At 40.7% G+C, this 16,213-nt stretch overlaps 1 protein-coding gene across 8 annotated transcripts in view; it reads left to right on the top strand.

Moving 5' to 3' along the window:
* The window catches only part of ELAVL4 (ELAV like RNA binding protein 4), a 99,298-nt gene that overhangs the window by 68,150 nt on the left and 14,935 nt on the right, over positions 1-16,213 (top strand). For all 8 annotated transcript variants that reach the window (XM_049774865.1, XM_049774870.1, XM_049774868.1 and 5 more), the window contains exon 3: positions 4,014-4,117. In XM_049774865.1, coding sequence (XP_049630822.1) covers positions 4,014-4,117 — 104 coding nt within the window. The remainder of the gene's footprint in view (positions 1-4,013; positions 4,118-16,213) is intronic.

Here is a 16,213-nt window from a genome sequence, read left to right as displayed (position 1 = left end):
CTCCGGCATTCCATATGGTCCCCAACCCAGGAGCGATTTCTGAGCACATGACCAGGAGTAATCCCTAAGCATCACTGTGTGTGCCCCCCCCCAAAAATGAGAGAATGCTCATTCCATAAAGTATTTAAAAAAATAATTAAAGAGTTGGATCCTCATAGCAGCAATATAATATTTTGGTAGTGTTGTCTTTTTGTTTTTTGGGGGGAGGGTATAGAGCCATCAATGAGTAGGGCTACTCCTGTCTGTATACTGAGGGATCACTTCTTTTAGGGCTCAGGGAACTCTAGGGTGTCCTAATTTGAAACCTAGATGGCAAGGCAAGTGACCAATATATATATATTGGTCCAGTCCCTAATATCAATAATTTTTTATCAGAACATGAACAAACAACTAACTACCCAAAGGCATATGATAAATAATGACAACTTCAGATGACAAACCCAATAGTTGAGATTGAGAGCTTTTACTCATAATTGTCACATATAATTCCTTTCAGCAATCTACTTGCAATATTTATCATGAATGAATAAGTGTTTGCTCAGAAGTCCTTATCTCTGGATCTTCTTTGATGACACTAAGCTAATACAAGTGGTCATAAAATATTTTTGTTTGAACAGCCACCACCATGTAAACAGCTTAGCTTCACATAAAAAAAATAGTATTTTTTTACTCAACTTTGCTGGATTTCTCCTGTGACAGCAAGACCTTCATGAAGATACCTGATCATAAGCCAGGTGAACCACAGGTAGTTTTTCCATTCTATCCAGTTTATCTTACATCTTTCAATTCACAGGCTGGTCTTTCCACTTTGTCCTGTTGTTCAAGGCAGTGTGATCTATTTCATAGTTGTCTGTTCATTATTATGTATCAAGGGCAACCTCTACTCTTTTTCCCTCTTTTTTTCTGAAATGATGTTCATTTGGTTTTTAGTTTTCCCCAAGGGACCCTCTTTATTGATGTTAAATGCATTCTCTTTCTAAACCTGGAGCTGATGATGATAACACAATTGTGCTAATTGCAGTCATATACTAAGGTGATGGTGGGTTTGGGACCAATACAAGCAGGTGGGTAGATGTGACACATCTTGCTCAACCTAAGTCCTTTCCTTCATTTAACCTCCAGGACCACCCTAGAATATGAATGTGTTTCCTTCCCTCCAAAAGAAATTGTCTAAAACACATAATGGTTTAGCTCATTCGTGGAATATAAAGAAGTAAAAGAAGGGAAGTACAAATGGCAAATAGCAACAAATCCTGAGAGTGGGTCTGCCAAACCAAGTTTGTCAAAGAAATCAGTGGGGCTAGAGAGGTCTTCAGATATTTGCGAAGGGATGCTGGTGCTGTGGTGGTGGATGTGGTATTATTAACAGTATTGTAAATCATGTTGCTTAAAATAAAAATTGAAAAAAAATATAATCAAAGTGTAGAATATGAAACTAATACCCACTATATTTTTTAGATGTCCTTAAATACATAATTAGAAGGCAAGAACCATGTACCACAGGTGAACATGATGAATTTCTCCACATATATTCTCTCAGTATGGTGAATCATGAACTGTTTGGACTTAGGTCCTATGTTCACAGTAAAGTGGTGCATGTATTTTATTTTTACACAAATTTAATTTTATAGCTTAATCATTTGACCAGTTTCCTATAACTTTTGTATAAAGTTTATTATTGAGATAGTTTTACTCTAAAATTGTCCTGTAGGGCAGGAGTGATAGCACAGAGTGTAGGGCACTTGCCTTGCATGAGGCCAAATGGGTTCAATCTCCAGCAGTGCTTATGGTCCCCTGAGCCAGCCAGAAGTGATTCCTAAGCACTGTGCCAGGAGTAGCCCCTGAGCACTGCCAGGTGTGGGCCCCCCCAAAAAAATTGTCCTTTAAAGAAATGAAATTGGTATATGACCATTTAAAGAAATAATTATAAGAATAGTTTAGTAGAGTAATTTTAAGGCATCTCTAATATACAAGGTAAATAGGACTGATAAATTTGCATAATGAAAATGGATTTAATTAGGTGAATTTAGTAGACTTGATGAAGTGGATCCAAATTTAGGAGAAATAAAAATTTTAAACCAATGAAATTAGTTTATTTTATTTTGGATTTGCGAAGTTTCTCATGGATCTTATTATATTGTGGGTCTTGTTAGGATCTTGTCATTCACCCACACAGCCGCACACTCTCCTACATGAATACACACACACACACACACACACACACACACACACACACACACACACACACACAGTAAAATGAAAAGAGCGGGCAGTACCTGGATAGGGCTCTTGTTCCCTCCTCTTCCTTCAGTTGCTAATTCTAGCTGCTGAAGGAGGGACCCGGCAGAGTTTTTCCCTACCTTTCATATTCATGTCCTGTTATTCTAAAACAAAGGATTATACAAAAGGAAGGATGGTCACTTGAGGTTTAACCATTTTGAGAACAAAGATTACTGTTAAGTTTTCTCTTGATTCTCTTTGCTTCCTCCTATAAAGGATAACCAAGTTACCCATTGCCTGATCCAGAACCCAACTTGTTTTCCCAGGTTCCCTCCTACAACCAACACAAACACAGACATGTACCAGCAAAACAGAAGCTGTTGGGAAATTTTTTTGGCTGCTGAAATGGGCTCCTGTCACCAGGACATGGCAGGCTTTTTGTTGTATTGTCTCTCAGCCCTGGCCCCAGTACTCCAAAGAGAGCTTTATGTAATCAGTCTTCCTGACATGCAAAGTCCTGTCATTTTCCTCCCCTTCGGTTCTGCTGCCGCCTACAAATCAATAACATTGCCTAGGAAGTTCAAGCTGATTTTGCAGCCACCCGAAGCTCTGTTTCTTAAAGGGTATGTCAGAAAATGTAAAGTTTCCTAATGATATTTCTGGCTGATGACACATGGCAGAGCTGATGGACTATTTATAATCAGTGGCACGATCGCAAGCACATTATTTTTATTTCACTTAGGGGGGAGCCCTGTCACTTGCTACCTCTCTCTGCAGACAAGTTGATGCCTTCTCCACCTAAAGTAGCTAAACCCTTATTGCAGAATCCATTTTCACTTGCTCCTTGTGTTAGGAGCTCCCTAGGTCTTCCCAGTAGATAAACCCCCCCTTTTTTGTTATTGTTCTCAGACTAGGAGTGAGGAGGGCAACTAATGATTTGTAGCAACTGCTTTAAATTCTGGCCTTGCCTCTACTGTAAAGGTCTCAGGTCTTTGCCGCTCAGATGCTTCTGTATACCTCACAGTGTGAGCTGTTGGCTGGCAGGACTAAGGCTGCAGACATAGCTTTCACATGCGGCACTTGACCCAATATTATAGAATAGCTATCTTTGGTCGAGCAGCTACTATGTTCCCAGAAATGTACGTGACAGGCATTTTAAATGTCATCTCATTCAAGGTCTCAAAATTATCTCTTTCAACTGAATGACTTCTCCCTAGAGTCATACTACTAATAAGGAAAGGGCCAGGGATCAAGTATGGGTCTTTTCTGCCAAACAAGCTGCCTTCTTTCTGCTCTCCCTTGTCCCATCTCTTCCAGAATGCATATGCACTTGTGTGTACCTGGTTTGGATATGCAAGGAAACTTATTTGGGTAGTTTCTATTTGTTTAAGGTAGATATACAGTGAAAGCTAAAAAACCAGAACCCTTTCAGCCTGGGGTAAACCCTAATATAAAAGAAACCATGTGGTAGAGCAGTGTTTTTCAAGCTTTTTCTAATCATGGCCCCCTTCTGACCTTGTTTCTTTCTATTGGCCCTATTCCTACTAGTTGGCCCACTAACCTCATACTTGTGGACCCCCATTTCTGTCATTTTTATTTGTGGCCCCCTCGGAATATACTGGGGACCACAAGGGCCATATGGCCCCTGATTGATAAACACTGGACAAGAGGAGGGCCTTGACCCTCTGCAATGGGAAGGTGTTACCTCTATAAAGATACTGAGTTCTCTTTCTCTCTCTCTCTCTCTCTTTCTTTCTCTGTCACTCTCTCTTTTTTAAAAACTGTTTCCACAGGACAGAGTTTAGGGTATGGATTCGTTAACTATATTGATCCAAAGGATGCAGAGAAAGCCATCAACACTTTAAATGGACTCAGACTCCAGACCAAAACCATAAAGGTAAGAGGTGATATGCTGACTCCTGATTTGGGAGGCTTTGGTTAAATTTTATCTTTTATCTGATAGCTGCAGGCTGTGAGGGAGCTAGAAGTGATATTTTTTTAATCTAGTCAAAGGACGTTGTTGTCCACTGTGCTAAATAGGGGGCACGGACCATTACAGAAGAGTGAGGTGAGGAGTCCATAGAGGGAAAGTCCCTAGCTGTGGGACCTCCCATCCAAAGGGCAGAGGGGCTGTCAGAGGTAACTCTCCCACCAAGAAGGCCTATAAGCCTGAGTCTACAAAAGTGGCCAGCACTGAGCCCTGGAAAGAAACAGGCACAGGGAACAATGTACACAAAACAGTAGAGAAGTCTGTAAACTGCTCTTGGGGAACAAACAGCATAGAGACAAGTATGGCCTGGATTGGATTAGAGAAATAATGACAAGATGAGGCAGAGAGGTGGACAGGGGCATTGGTGCCAGATAGAGCAACTTGGTTACTCTTAGATGGGGTATCTGTCCTCCCTAATATTTGGAAAGGAAAAATCAGTTCTAATTAAATGCATGAGTGTAATAGGGATGGATACTAGTAAATCAAAGGAAGTATAGAAAAGAGAACAACAAAGAAGGCAACATTTCAGCAGTATGAAAATAATCAAGCTGATAGAGAATATTTCAGGCAGGGTGGTTTTTAAGTTGACTAGCAAAAAGCCACCCCCAATCTGCCCACATACACACCCCCAGATGGAGGTTTGTTGTGGCTGATTCGTCAGCCTCATATCACAGACTTCTGAAAGAGGAGGTGCTGGCTTTGAGGTTCCCCTTGGACAGCAAGGATGGTCTCATGGATGAAGCCTATCTTCCTCAGCCTCACTTCCTTTCTTCCCTCACCTCCAGGCAGCATCCTGTTTGGGGGCAGCTGCCAGCCAATTAATGAGTCCCATCCTTCATAGCCTATTAAACCTCAGGGAGGTGTCTCCTGGGTGCTCTTATCCTCGTGACAGCAGGTCTGACGCAAAGTAGGACAAAAGAGAAACCTCTCCCAGAATGGAAATCTATAGATGGCACCAGAACTCAGTGCCTAAAAGCACAGAACCAGGACTTTTTAGTCCAGCTGAGCTACTTTTCCAGGATCCAGACTGAAAGAGGTGACTTCTGGTATCAAATCATCTTAGCTAGGCTAAAACACAGCAAAGCAAAAACCTTCTCATTTTGATATATTGTACATAATTTTCTTTCCTTTTTTTTCTTTCTTTTCCCTTTTTCTTTTTCTCTCATGTTTTAAAGCAGCTTACTTTTGCATTTGATTTTAGCTTGTTTCTGAAGATGATTGTTTTCCTTGATCTCATGCTGTCTGTAGTCAACAATGATCCTAAAGTGGACTGGATTCAGTTTGCCTTGGTCTCAGCAGAATTAACTAAGCCCACTAAGGGCGAATAATAGAGAATTGTTTAATTCTGAGTTAGTCCTCTGGGAGGCAAGAAGATTAATTTCATTTGAAGGAAAATCATACCTATTTTTATGTTTTAGATAAAGATGGAATGCTCACATCTCCAGATTCTTAGATGAGACTGAGAACTGTTGATGGGTTTGATTGATTTTTCGATGCTATCCAGTTCAGCATTAGACTGTTAGATATTTACTCTTCCCTTGATAGACACCTTGACCTTGAACTGAGGAAGGTACTTTTCTTTCCTCTACAGGAAATCCAGATTTACCCAAGAGCATAGGATCAAATCACTGTCTTCATTCTGCTCTTTTGTTTATCTAAGTATCCTGAGGAAACTGTTAGGGGGGTTCCTGAAAGACCGAAAGGAGCCAGCTTTCCTGATCTCAGAATGCATCTCATGGCCCATCAGAAGCCGTGCTTTATCTTAAGTGGATCTTAGAGACAAGGAACATTGATTATTTAATTTCTGTGAAAAGCCAATCTGCTGCCTTTCCTTTTCTATATCCTTTTCTCCACCCCCTCACCCACCCTGTGCTCACCCTACATCAAAATGCTGCCAACGCTTTTGCACCCAGCAGTAACATGCGCTTCTGAGCACTCTAGGATTCAAAATGCACGATACCATGGCTGAATCAATAATTCCCATTCTCCACTACGAATGAAAATTTAATGTGCAAAGCTGGGGATTTCAGCCCTTTCATTAAAGCAGTTTATTTGCTATACAAAAAAATTAAGTTTGAGTGATAGGTTCCTTTATTAACTTTTCTTCCCTTTCCTAAAGGGACACAGTGTTTAAGGTAAAAAATCATATTAAAAGGGAGAAAAAACACAAATCCTTTTCATGTGCTTTTAATAGCCTCATCATTTATTAATTTTTTAAGAAATTGTTTTTCTGCCTTTCAGGCGACTGTTTACTTCGGCTTTAGTTTGTTTTGATAAGTGAGAAGAGATTAATCTCTTTGTTCTAACTCCCATGAAGAAATTGATAACTTGCCTGTATGGGTGAAAAAATAAGTATCTACTTTGGAATCATGCACTGCAAAGATCTCCTTGGAACCATTTGGTCTATATTTGAACATTTTGGTCAAGTTTGTCTCTCCTCATGTTTCTAATGTTTTCACACATTGCTTGTTTCTTCTTTTTTATTTTATCGGGGTGAAGGGTATTCAGGGAGCCCAAGAACCACTCCAAGTGTTTCTTAATGGATGTGTTGCTACTTAGGCTCATTCCCAAGACCAACAGACCATAGAGGGCTTCCAAAGATATATCCTGTGATGCTTGAGGGGGGCTATGAGTTGCCAGAGAGCCATGCAGGGTTGGCCACATGCAAAGCCTGTGCCTTAACCCCTGTACTAACTCTCCAGACTCCCACTTTTTCTATTTTCTTGGAGGGTGGGGGTTTGGGGAATTTTTATATGTTTGTTTGGCCACAACTGGTTAGTTGCACCTGATATTGTTCTGGGAAATTGAATCCAAGAATGTAAAGCATACATTCCAACCTATTAAGCCATCTTCTTCGCATGCAAAACATACAACTTTAGATATGGCACATAATATATATTATTTAGGAAAACCAACAGTTAATTCCTCAGCTTTAAATATTAATGATTAATAACTAGATTCAGAAATAGTTCTGGAAAGTCCTGAGGGAACAGTGGGACTATCGAGAACTGGAGAGCAGTGAAAAGGGCAGCTATTCTTCAGCTGTTGGTGATTGTTTGAGCCTAAATTATTGCCAGATCATCCATTTGTTCAATAGCAACCTAAACTGACTTTTTTTTAAATTACAAATCTTCCATATTTTAAAGTTTGAAAAGCAACTGAAAAATGTTAAGGCATTAAGTTGGCAAATCAAACAACTTAATGGTTGATCTGTGGTAAAGCAGTATATAGCCTCTGAACTCATATTTTAAAATACAATTTTTGCCAATTGAAAGTGGATGACTCATTACAGTGTTTCTAGGTGAAGGTGGTTACAGTAGTGGTTCCCTGACAACAAGCATTCATTTCCCTTTATTAAGGTGATTACATTATAACTGTGTGTAAATACAGAGGGCACATAATAGACAAGGCTAGGCTTCTATTCTCAAGGAGAATACAATCTAGGTGTAGACTCAGCATCACAGGGGACAAAGAGCTGATTTTGAAAGTGATTTTTGAACCACTGGGAACAGAGTAGATGACTGAAGATTATGTGCCAACCTGGAATAAAACAATAGACTTCTTGGAAGCATCTATTAAAGATCTCCTTAGAATATTCTGAGGACATCTTACAGACATACAACTGAGTAGGAATCATTCTTAGGTTATCAGTTGTTTCATATAAGACAGAGATCACTTAGAAAGTGACTTTTTAAAGCCATGCAAGTGGCCCTCAGTTAAATGAATTAGCAGTCAAAGATTCTAAAGAGGATACTCTGAAGAGTCCCTTAATATATGAACTTGAACTTGAAAGAAAATTATAACAATTAATTACAGAAATATTACCTTATATTGAGTATTGTCTCCAACACTTTTACTACTTTGCATGCACATCACTTAATTCTTAAAACATCCTCAAGGTTCATTGCTTTACACATTTTAGTTCTAATTCTTAAAATATCTCTGTAAGGCGTAGCTATTGAATCCTTTATGCAATGAGGAAACTGAGGCCAAAAGAAGGTAAAGAAACTTATCTAGCATCACACAATAGCTAAATGAGATTTGGAGTAAGAAAAAAATATTGTAAAAATATCTCTGGCAATAGCCCTAAGTGTTGGAATATCACACTGCCTCTTTGTTTGGTAGCATGTGCATTCTGTAAAAGTGTAGAGTATTTGCTGTTCTCATGGGCAAACAAACACACACATACATACACATATATACCCATACACAGACTATATTCCTTAGCACTGAAGAAAATATAAAAAGCAAACAAATGAATTGCATGGTTAGTCCTTCTTCTTCAGTAAGAGATTTATGATTCAGGGATATTGCCATCAACCTTCAAAAAGACTTGACTTTGGGTCATTTCCTATCAAATCCCAACTTTCCAGACTATTCTAGGCCCTAAGGATTAAAGGACTCAGTGACTGTAGTGTTATGGAGAGCCTCCTGTGCCTGTGTCAGATGGACATTGTGTGTGGACTACAAATTTAACTCAACTTACTGTCACCTGGGAAACTGGGTCTTTTCTCAGTATTTGAATCCTGAGCCCCAATGTTTTGCCCTATCAAAAACTGGGGTGCACGCGCACACACACACACACACACACACACACACACACACACACACACACACACACTGTTGTTTCCAAGACAGATTATTTTAGACGTAGGTGACAATGGCTATGGATGTCAGAAAGTGGTTCTTGGGACTTCATGATCCCACACTGGTACCTGTGCTGTACCTCTTTGGAGCCCCAAAAAGAACAGTTTTAAATTCACACTAAAATTCCAACTTGTCATTGGAATATTCTCAGGTGAACTTGGTAATAACAATCTAGCTCTTTGTCCTGTTAACAAAGATTGAAAACAAATAGATGGCTCTGCAGTGGGCTTAAAAGGAGTTTGTTCACCAAGAGTTGGGATTGATTTTCAGGTTACCCAAAGATTCTTCTGCAAAAAATGATCCAAAATGGAATGGGAGGCACATGTAGGATTCCCTGACCCTCTCAGATCAGTGGGACAAATTGGATTTTAATTAAAATGAAAGGGAGCAAACTTAGAGTAGAGTAGTATTCTGTCTGCTGGATGGACAGACCTGGAAGGGCACACCATGTTAGGAGGGACCTGAGACCCCAGAGCTTTACCTTGACTGGGGCTGGAGCTGTGCAGGCCTGGGAACGAGATGGATCTGGTCAAAATAAAGTTTAAAGAAGGTTCATATGGCAATGGTGTGTCACTCGGGGTGTTTGATGAAAAAAACTAGCAGATAGCAGTCTGGTGTGGTAGGTTTTCGTCAGCTGTAGGTGATGGTTTTCATTAATTCTCTTAGGAGATTTTTTTCCACTCATTTTAAAAATAAAATATGCTTATTCATTAATAACTTGGAAAATACATTTTTAATGAAAGCGGTATCAGCCATTCCCAACCCCAGTGCTGTTAATGTTTATATATGTTTTCCTTTCTTTTCCCATTGCCTTACATATTTACAAATGATTTTGTATCTTGTCTTTTTCTGGTAATTGCATTAAGCTGTTTTACAAATTATAAAAATGTGAGTTTTAAAGAAAGACTTGCTAGGGTACGGCCCTTGTGCAAACCGGAGGTGTGAGTGATTTTAGGACTAGGTCTGGAATGAAGGGATCTCAAGGGCCGTGCTGCCACTCTTGAGTGAACCTAGGAAGGTATGGGCGCTCAGCCAGGAGAAAGGAGAGAGAGAGGAAGCGGTTTATCACGAGGCAGCAAGCCAGTGCTGGTGCCAGAGGGAGCAAGGGAAGGTATTTGAGAACGGGCTTCTCAGAAGGAGAAACCTCTTTTTCCCAGGAAAGAAGGCAGGCTCCTTTATTCTAGCCTCTTCATGCTGTGATGCTGTTGAGCCAGGCTCCATTTCCACTTTACTCTTCTAATAGCACTCACAGTGCCTCTGGGGATCTCTCCACTCTCGAGTTTGGCAGGTTCCAGTTTTCCCCTGCTGCTTCTTTTTCTTGCCAGGGGTCATCAGGGAGCCGAGCCTCCCTCTACCTTCTGCAGTCCACCTGCCTTGCTAAAGGCCTCCATTCCGCTGAGACATCTCTTCTTTACGCTCAGCATAAGCAATTATTTCTCCTATCACTGCTCTTAATGCTTCCTGGAGAGTAAGCGGATCATTTTTGCTGACGGATATCACCCCACCCAGAGAGGATAGATTGCCTCCCTCAGTCTTGTTAATCATAAAATGGCATTTTTGTCTCCTCCCCCACTCTGCCTTTAGACCAAAGCTATGCTGGAGTGCTTCCCTGTCAAGGTCATCTGGGCTGTTGAGTCATTGGTTCCCTACAAAACTAAGGGCATGTGGCAGCACCAGTAGAAACTGGGCACCTAGCACCACAGCACCCCACTTGTACTTTGTGTGTCCTTTGGGGGATTCAGCTTCTCAGTACCCTGTTAGATTTCTTTGTCTGAGTAATATCAGATGCTCAGGAGAGGCGTTTGAAATAAGGATGTGTAGGTCCTCTGCTATCTCAGCCCAGGTAGGTTGATATATTTATCTTCAAGGTCATCCACACAGAATCCTGAAAGTGAATGGGTCCAGACTAGGAGAACACCTTGGCTTTCAGGTGTTGAGGTCTTAACCAAGAGAGGTATCAACAATGCAATGTCAGCTGGTATAAACCATTTTTTTCAGCCCCCTTCCCCCCAGCTGTGGTCTAAAAATTGTGGATTTTAGATTACAAAAAAATAGTGTTCCCTTCTTTCATCCACGCTGGTCAAGGCCCCTGGGATCTTGTGTCCCATTCTCATTGCACATTTTGAAAAGACCTGACTACTGATTCCCTAAGGGGAATATGAAGTAGGTCCCTCATTCAGTTACCCCACAAGATTTTTTTATATCTCTCTCTCCTTTTTTTTTTTTTTTTTTTGGTTTTGGATTGACCATACCTTCAGTGTTTAAGGGATACCTTGAGCGCTGTGCTCAAAGTGACCCCTAACCATGCACAGGAGCCATATATGGTGCCAAGGATTCAAATCTGGGTTGAACGCATGCAAAGGAAGATATTTACCTCTTATACTGCCCCTTTTATGTGATGTTTCTTTTTAAGGGGGCAGTTTCAAGCCATAGCCTACAGTGCTCAGGGCTGATTTTTGACTCTGCTCAGAGGTGACATCCCTTTGGGATTCAGGGAACCAAATTCAAATCTAGGAATCAAACTGGGGTCATTCATATGCAAGGCAAGCACCTTAACACCTGTACTATCTTGCTTTTCCAATTCTCTAGGAAAGAAAATTCTGCATTAACTCTAAAGATCAATCCTAAATTTCAGTCCTAGACAATACAGGGTGAAACAATTGCTATGTTCATCAAAGATATGTAAATAGTTACAAGGAATAAGGTAGAACTATACCAAACTGGAATTTGCGTAAGTGATCTCAGTAGTCTTTTCTAGATCCGAAATCTTTAAATTTTGTCTTGTTTTTGAGCCTTAGGCTGTATTGTCCAGTGTCAGAGCTCCAAGACATACATGACTTTATGCTTGAACTTAAGCTAATTAAAATTTAACAAAATAAAGGTTTGGTTCTCTAGTCACACTAGGCACATGGGAAGTATAATGTTGCCATATATATTTTAGTCATAACCATATTGAATTGCACAGATCAGGAACATTTCCACAATCCCAGAAGGTTCTGTTAGACAAAGATGGCCTAGAACATCCGGGGCTTTGGGGAATAAAGAATCATGTTTCTAAATGAAGCACTTAACCTAAATAGCAGGCTCACAATCAACAGAAGTCACATCCCACTTTCCTTTCCCCTTTGTGGCCCACTCAAAAGAATTCTTAGTGAGGATGGAGAGTCAAGGCTCCATCTCTATCAGAGAATAACTTCTGACAGAGGATAACCTTGAGCTGGTGACTTATTTTTTTACCTATAGATATGTTATTTCCAGCTCTCACAGTGTAGCTAATAAAATATGATAGCCTGATCTTTCCAGCTTGGTAGCTTTCCATGGGAAGCAGCGACTTGTGCCAAGCATGCAGCTTTTCTTTCACTGCCCAGGTAATAGTGGCATAATGGAAAGATCCCAGGACTTTAAGTTATATCTGCCTTTGTCTCTTAGTTCATCTGTGTGACATTGGACAAGTTCTCGACCTCATCAAGCTAGAGTTTATCACCTGGAAAATGTGACTAATAATATCTTACTTACAGGTCTGCAGGGTGTACTCAAGAAATTCTCCCTCAAAGGTTGCTGCTGCTGACGAGGGTTACCTCTAAGGTCAAAATTATAGAAGTAAGGGGAAGACTTTTCTCTAGCTACATGCCACCAAGATGTATAGAAAGGTAAAGACTGAGTCATACTAACCCCCAGCAGCAACTATAAAATACTCTGTGTAGTAGAAAGTATGAAACAGCTTCCAGGGGACCATAGCAACTCTAATCTCACAATCGATCCTAAAGCTAGAGTTGGGAGCTAGCCTGAGTTCAGTGAAGAGACAATCTGAAGCCTAGAATCTAAGATCAGTCCTTCTGGAACCACTGGACAGAAAGCAAGATTCTCTTAAGCCTTTTGATCATTTGATGGGAATTTTATAGGAGTTATGAGGTATTTGAATCTATTACTATACCATTTTTTTTTTGTGGTTTTTGGGTCACACCCGGCGGTGCTCAGGGGTTACTCCTGGCTGTCTGCTCAGAAATAGCTCCTGGCAGGCACGGGGGACCATATGGGACACCGGGATTCGAACCAACCACCTTTGGTCCTGGATCGGCTGTTTGCAAGGCAAACGCCGCTGTGCTATCTCTCCGGGCCCTACTATACCATTTTTAAATAAAGATAAATACTCAGCCTAGTATGTGCCCACACTCTTACCATAGTCTCAGAAACTCTTCAATGTCTGGTACCTTCAGGCTCTATCTCCAGCTTCTGAAAGGAACCAAAAGTTATTGCATGCAGTCTGCTCCATATGTCATTTCAGTCACATAACATGTACTGAGATTCTGCCCTGCCTATGGCTTAAAAGCCAGATGTCAAAGAAAATCTTGAGAGACCCTCAGAATGCTCAGACTATTGAGGCAAATGAGGCTTAGCACAGATGGCTCAAGTGTGATAGATGCTGCCATGGAAATCTGTAGAGTTTGTGTCTGGGCCTCAAGGAGGAGGCAGCATTCAAGTCAGGCCTAGAAGAATAGGTGGGGTTTCATGGTGCTGTAATGATGAACTAATACAGAAGAATTTTTTGTGCATATTTGTAAAACTAAATGTGGGGTGGGAGGAATTTAGCTGAACCTAATCCCAAGGTCCTTGAATGCTCATGTCAGTCAAGGATTTGAACATAGGTGCTGAGAATCATGAATGATTTTGAGCAGTGAAGATTGGCACCATCAGAATTCATTATAAATGTTATCATCAGGTCTGCCTTGATGAAGGCACAGCATGTGGCAGGTGTTAGATGGATGAAGTATCAGGAATAGGATCTTGGAAGTGGACACTTGTTCTGCTTGTGCCACAGATATGGCAGTAAACTAGTCCTTACAATTGCTCAGACTAACAGACACTATTTGCAGAAACCAGCTGGCATCTTCCCTTCCTGATTCTGGGAGGCTTTGCTCCTTAGCAGCTCTGGAGTCATTTCCCTGATGCCAATCCCCTGATCTCTTTGGGATGACTATTCCTCAGGAATCTTAATACTCTGGGGGGATTGTACTTACTCAGAGAAGAGGGTGTGAGGACAGATTGGGGAAAGTTCTGAACCTGTTAATCTGAAATGATCATCTCTGTTTCTCCCTCTGCTTGCCTAATAGACCTATGTGTCAAGAGCTTTTATAGTCATCTCTGTAGCCCAGTATCTAACAGAAAGCATGGTCACATAACAATCATATCAAATACTATTTATGGGCACTTAATGTATGCAGTCTTGTGTCTCAGAATGACACATTAATTTTTAGCCCACAAATTACTATTAAATAGCTTCTATATTATTCAAGCAATGTAGCTTATAATCAGGGGTCTCAAACTCGCAGCCCACGGGCTGCAAATGGCCCTTCGTACAACATTTTGTGGCCCTGCCCTAGAGGAATCTTTTTTTCTTTTGTTTTGTTTTAGTTGTTTGGGTCACACTCCCCAATGTTCAAGGCTTACTACTGACTTTGCACTCAAGGATCACCCCGACTTTGCCTCCTGTGGCCCCAGGTAAATTGAGTTTGAGACCCCTGTAAGGTACTTACCACAGTATTATACATTTTACTACTGAAGATTATTTTTCTTAATGGGGACTTAGTAGTGCACAGAGGCCATCAGAGCCACACCTAAAAGTGGTGGGCATCTGGTTTCAAGGATTGAATTTAGGGCCTCACACACAGAAAACATGTTTTCCCACCTTGAGCAGACGCATAGTCCAGTAATCAGAATTTAAATTCATATTTTCCAAACATATATACCTTTCTCTAAATCTCTGCCTCTTTTCCATTCCAAAGTAAGTTCTCAATTTCAGTTAATGTAACCTTGATACTAAACTAAGAAATTCTTAGAGTGACATGTCTCAAAACAGTTACCTGTGACTCTAATTAACACATAGTAATGAGATGAAGGCCAATGAGAGTCTTCATTGTGTAAAGAGATAGAATATAAATAGAAAGATATAAATGAGGAAGAGGAGCCAGAATGATAGCACAGCATTAGGATATTTGCCTTGCATGCAGACGACCCAGGACAACCCCAGGTTTGATCCCTGGCATCCCATATGGTCCCCCGAGCCTGCCAGGAGAGATTTCTGGGCACAAAGTCAGGACTAATCCCTGAGCACTTCTGGGTGTGACCCAAAAACAAAAAAAATGAAGAGATGGTACAAGGGATGAGGTACTTGCTTGCAGAAACCCTGTTTGAATCTCCAGTATCACTTAGGGTCTATGAGCACTATAAGGAGTGATCCCTGAGCACAGTGTTAGGAGAAAGCCTTAAGGACTATTGTATGTGGTCCAGTTTCTCTCCCTTCAAATAAACAGAAGGATGGAAATTATGGGTTTAGATTCAGAAGACAGAAGCACTTTTCAATATTCAGGATTGCCTCTTGAGGTAGGTACCTAATATGTTTGGTAGGTGACCAGCTGTTTTGGAGCCTCCTCTAAACCTTTGAGGCTACTTCTAAATACAAATTTCTTTGAAGTGCCTTTCAAGGATAATGCTTTCTGCTAGAATTACTAGTCACACACACACACACACACACACACACACACATACTTTGTTCATTTAAATTGTGTTCTAGAAATGGCAGTTTGTGAATAGAATGCCTAGCTCATGAAAACATCAGTTAATTTCAAAGGGCCCAGCCAATAGCAGTGCTTTCTTTCAAATCCAAGCTCTAAACTGAAAGAGAAAGGCACAAAGAGCTCTAAGGTTGCTTTGTGTATTATATACCTAGATGGAGTCTGTAGCCACATTAGGCTTCCTAACATGGAGCCCCACATTGGGCAGATGGACAGAGGAAACACTCTTCCCTAGACTCTATACTCTCCCCAATATGAGCTCCCATGGAACTCACAGCCTGGAATAGGCTTGTTTCCACTGCTTTGGATTCTCAGAAGGAAGGAAGCAGGTGGAGCCAGGGGTTTAGTGGCCCATTTCTTCTATTAAATGGACCCTATTCAGTATGGTCATTCCACTTCCTCTAGAGAAAATAGGGTGAAAGCATGGGAAAAGTTTCTAAACTGTACCTTCTTCATTCCTACTCCTCTTTCCATCTCTCCCTTCCTCCATTTTAATAAGTGAATTATTTAGTTGAATCACCATGAGATACACAATTACAAAGTTGTTCATAATGTTAAGTCATACAATGTACAACACACTTCACCAGTGTACATTTCCTGTCACCAATGACCTCCCCTCCCTATCTCTGTGGCAGACATTTTTCTTCTCTTTCTCCTCTCCTCTACCCCTTTTCCTTTTAGACACTGAGTTTTTCAATTAATTACTGACAGGGTATATGCATATCACTTGCTCTTTTTCAGCACCCAGTTCTTGTTCAGAGTGATCATTTCCAACTATCATTGT

The sequence above is a fragment of the Suncus etruscus genome, chromosome 6 (assembly GCF_024139225.1).
Source record: "Suncus etruscus isolate mSunEtr1 chromosome 6, mSunEtr1.pri.cur, whole genome shotgun sequence".
NCBI classification, from domain to species: Eukaryota; Metazoa; Chordata; class Mammalia; order Eulipotyphla; family Soricidae; genus Suncus; species Suncus etruscus.
The sequence above is the reverse complement of the archived record's forward strand: the minus strand, read 5'-3'. Positions and strand labels throughout refer to the sequence as shown.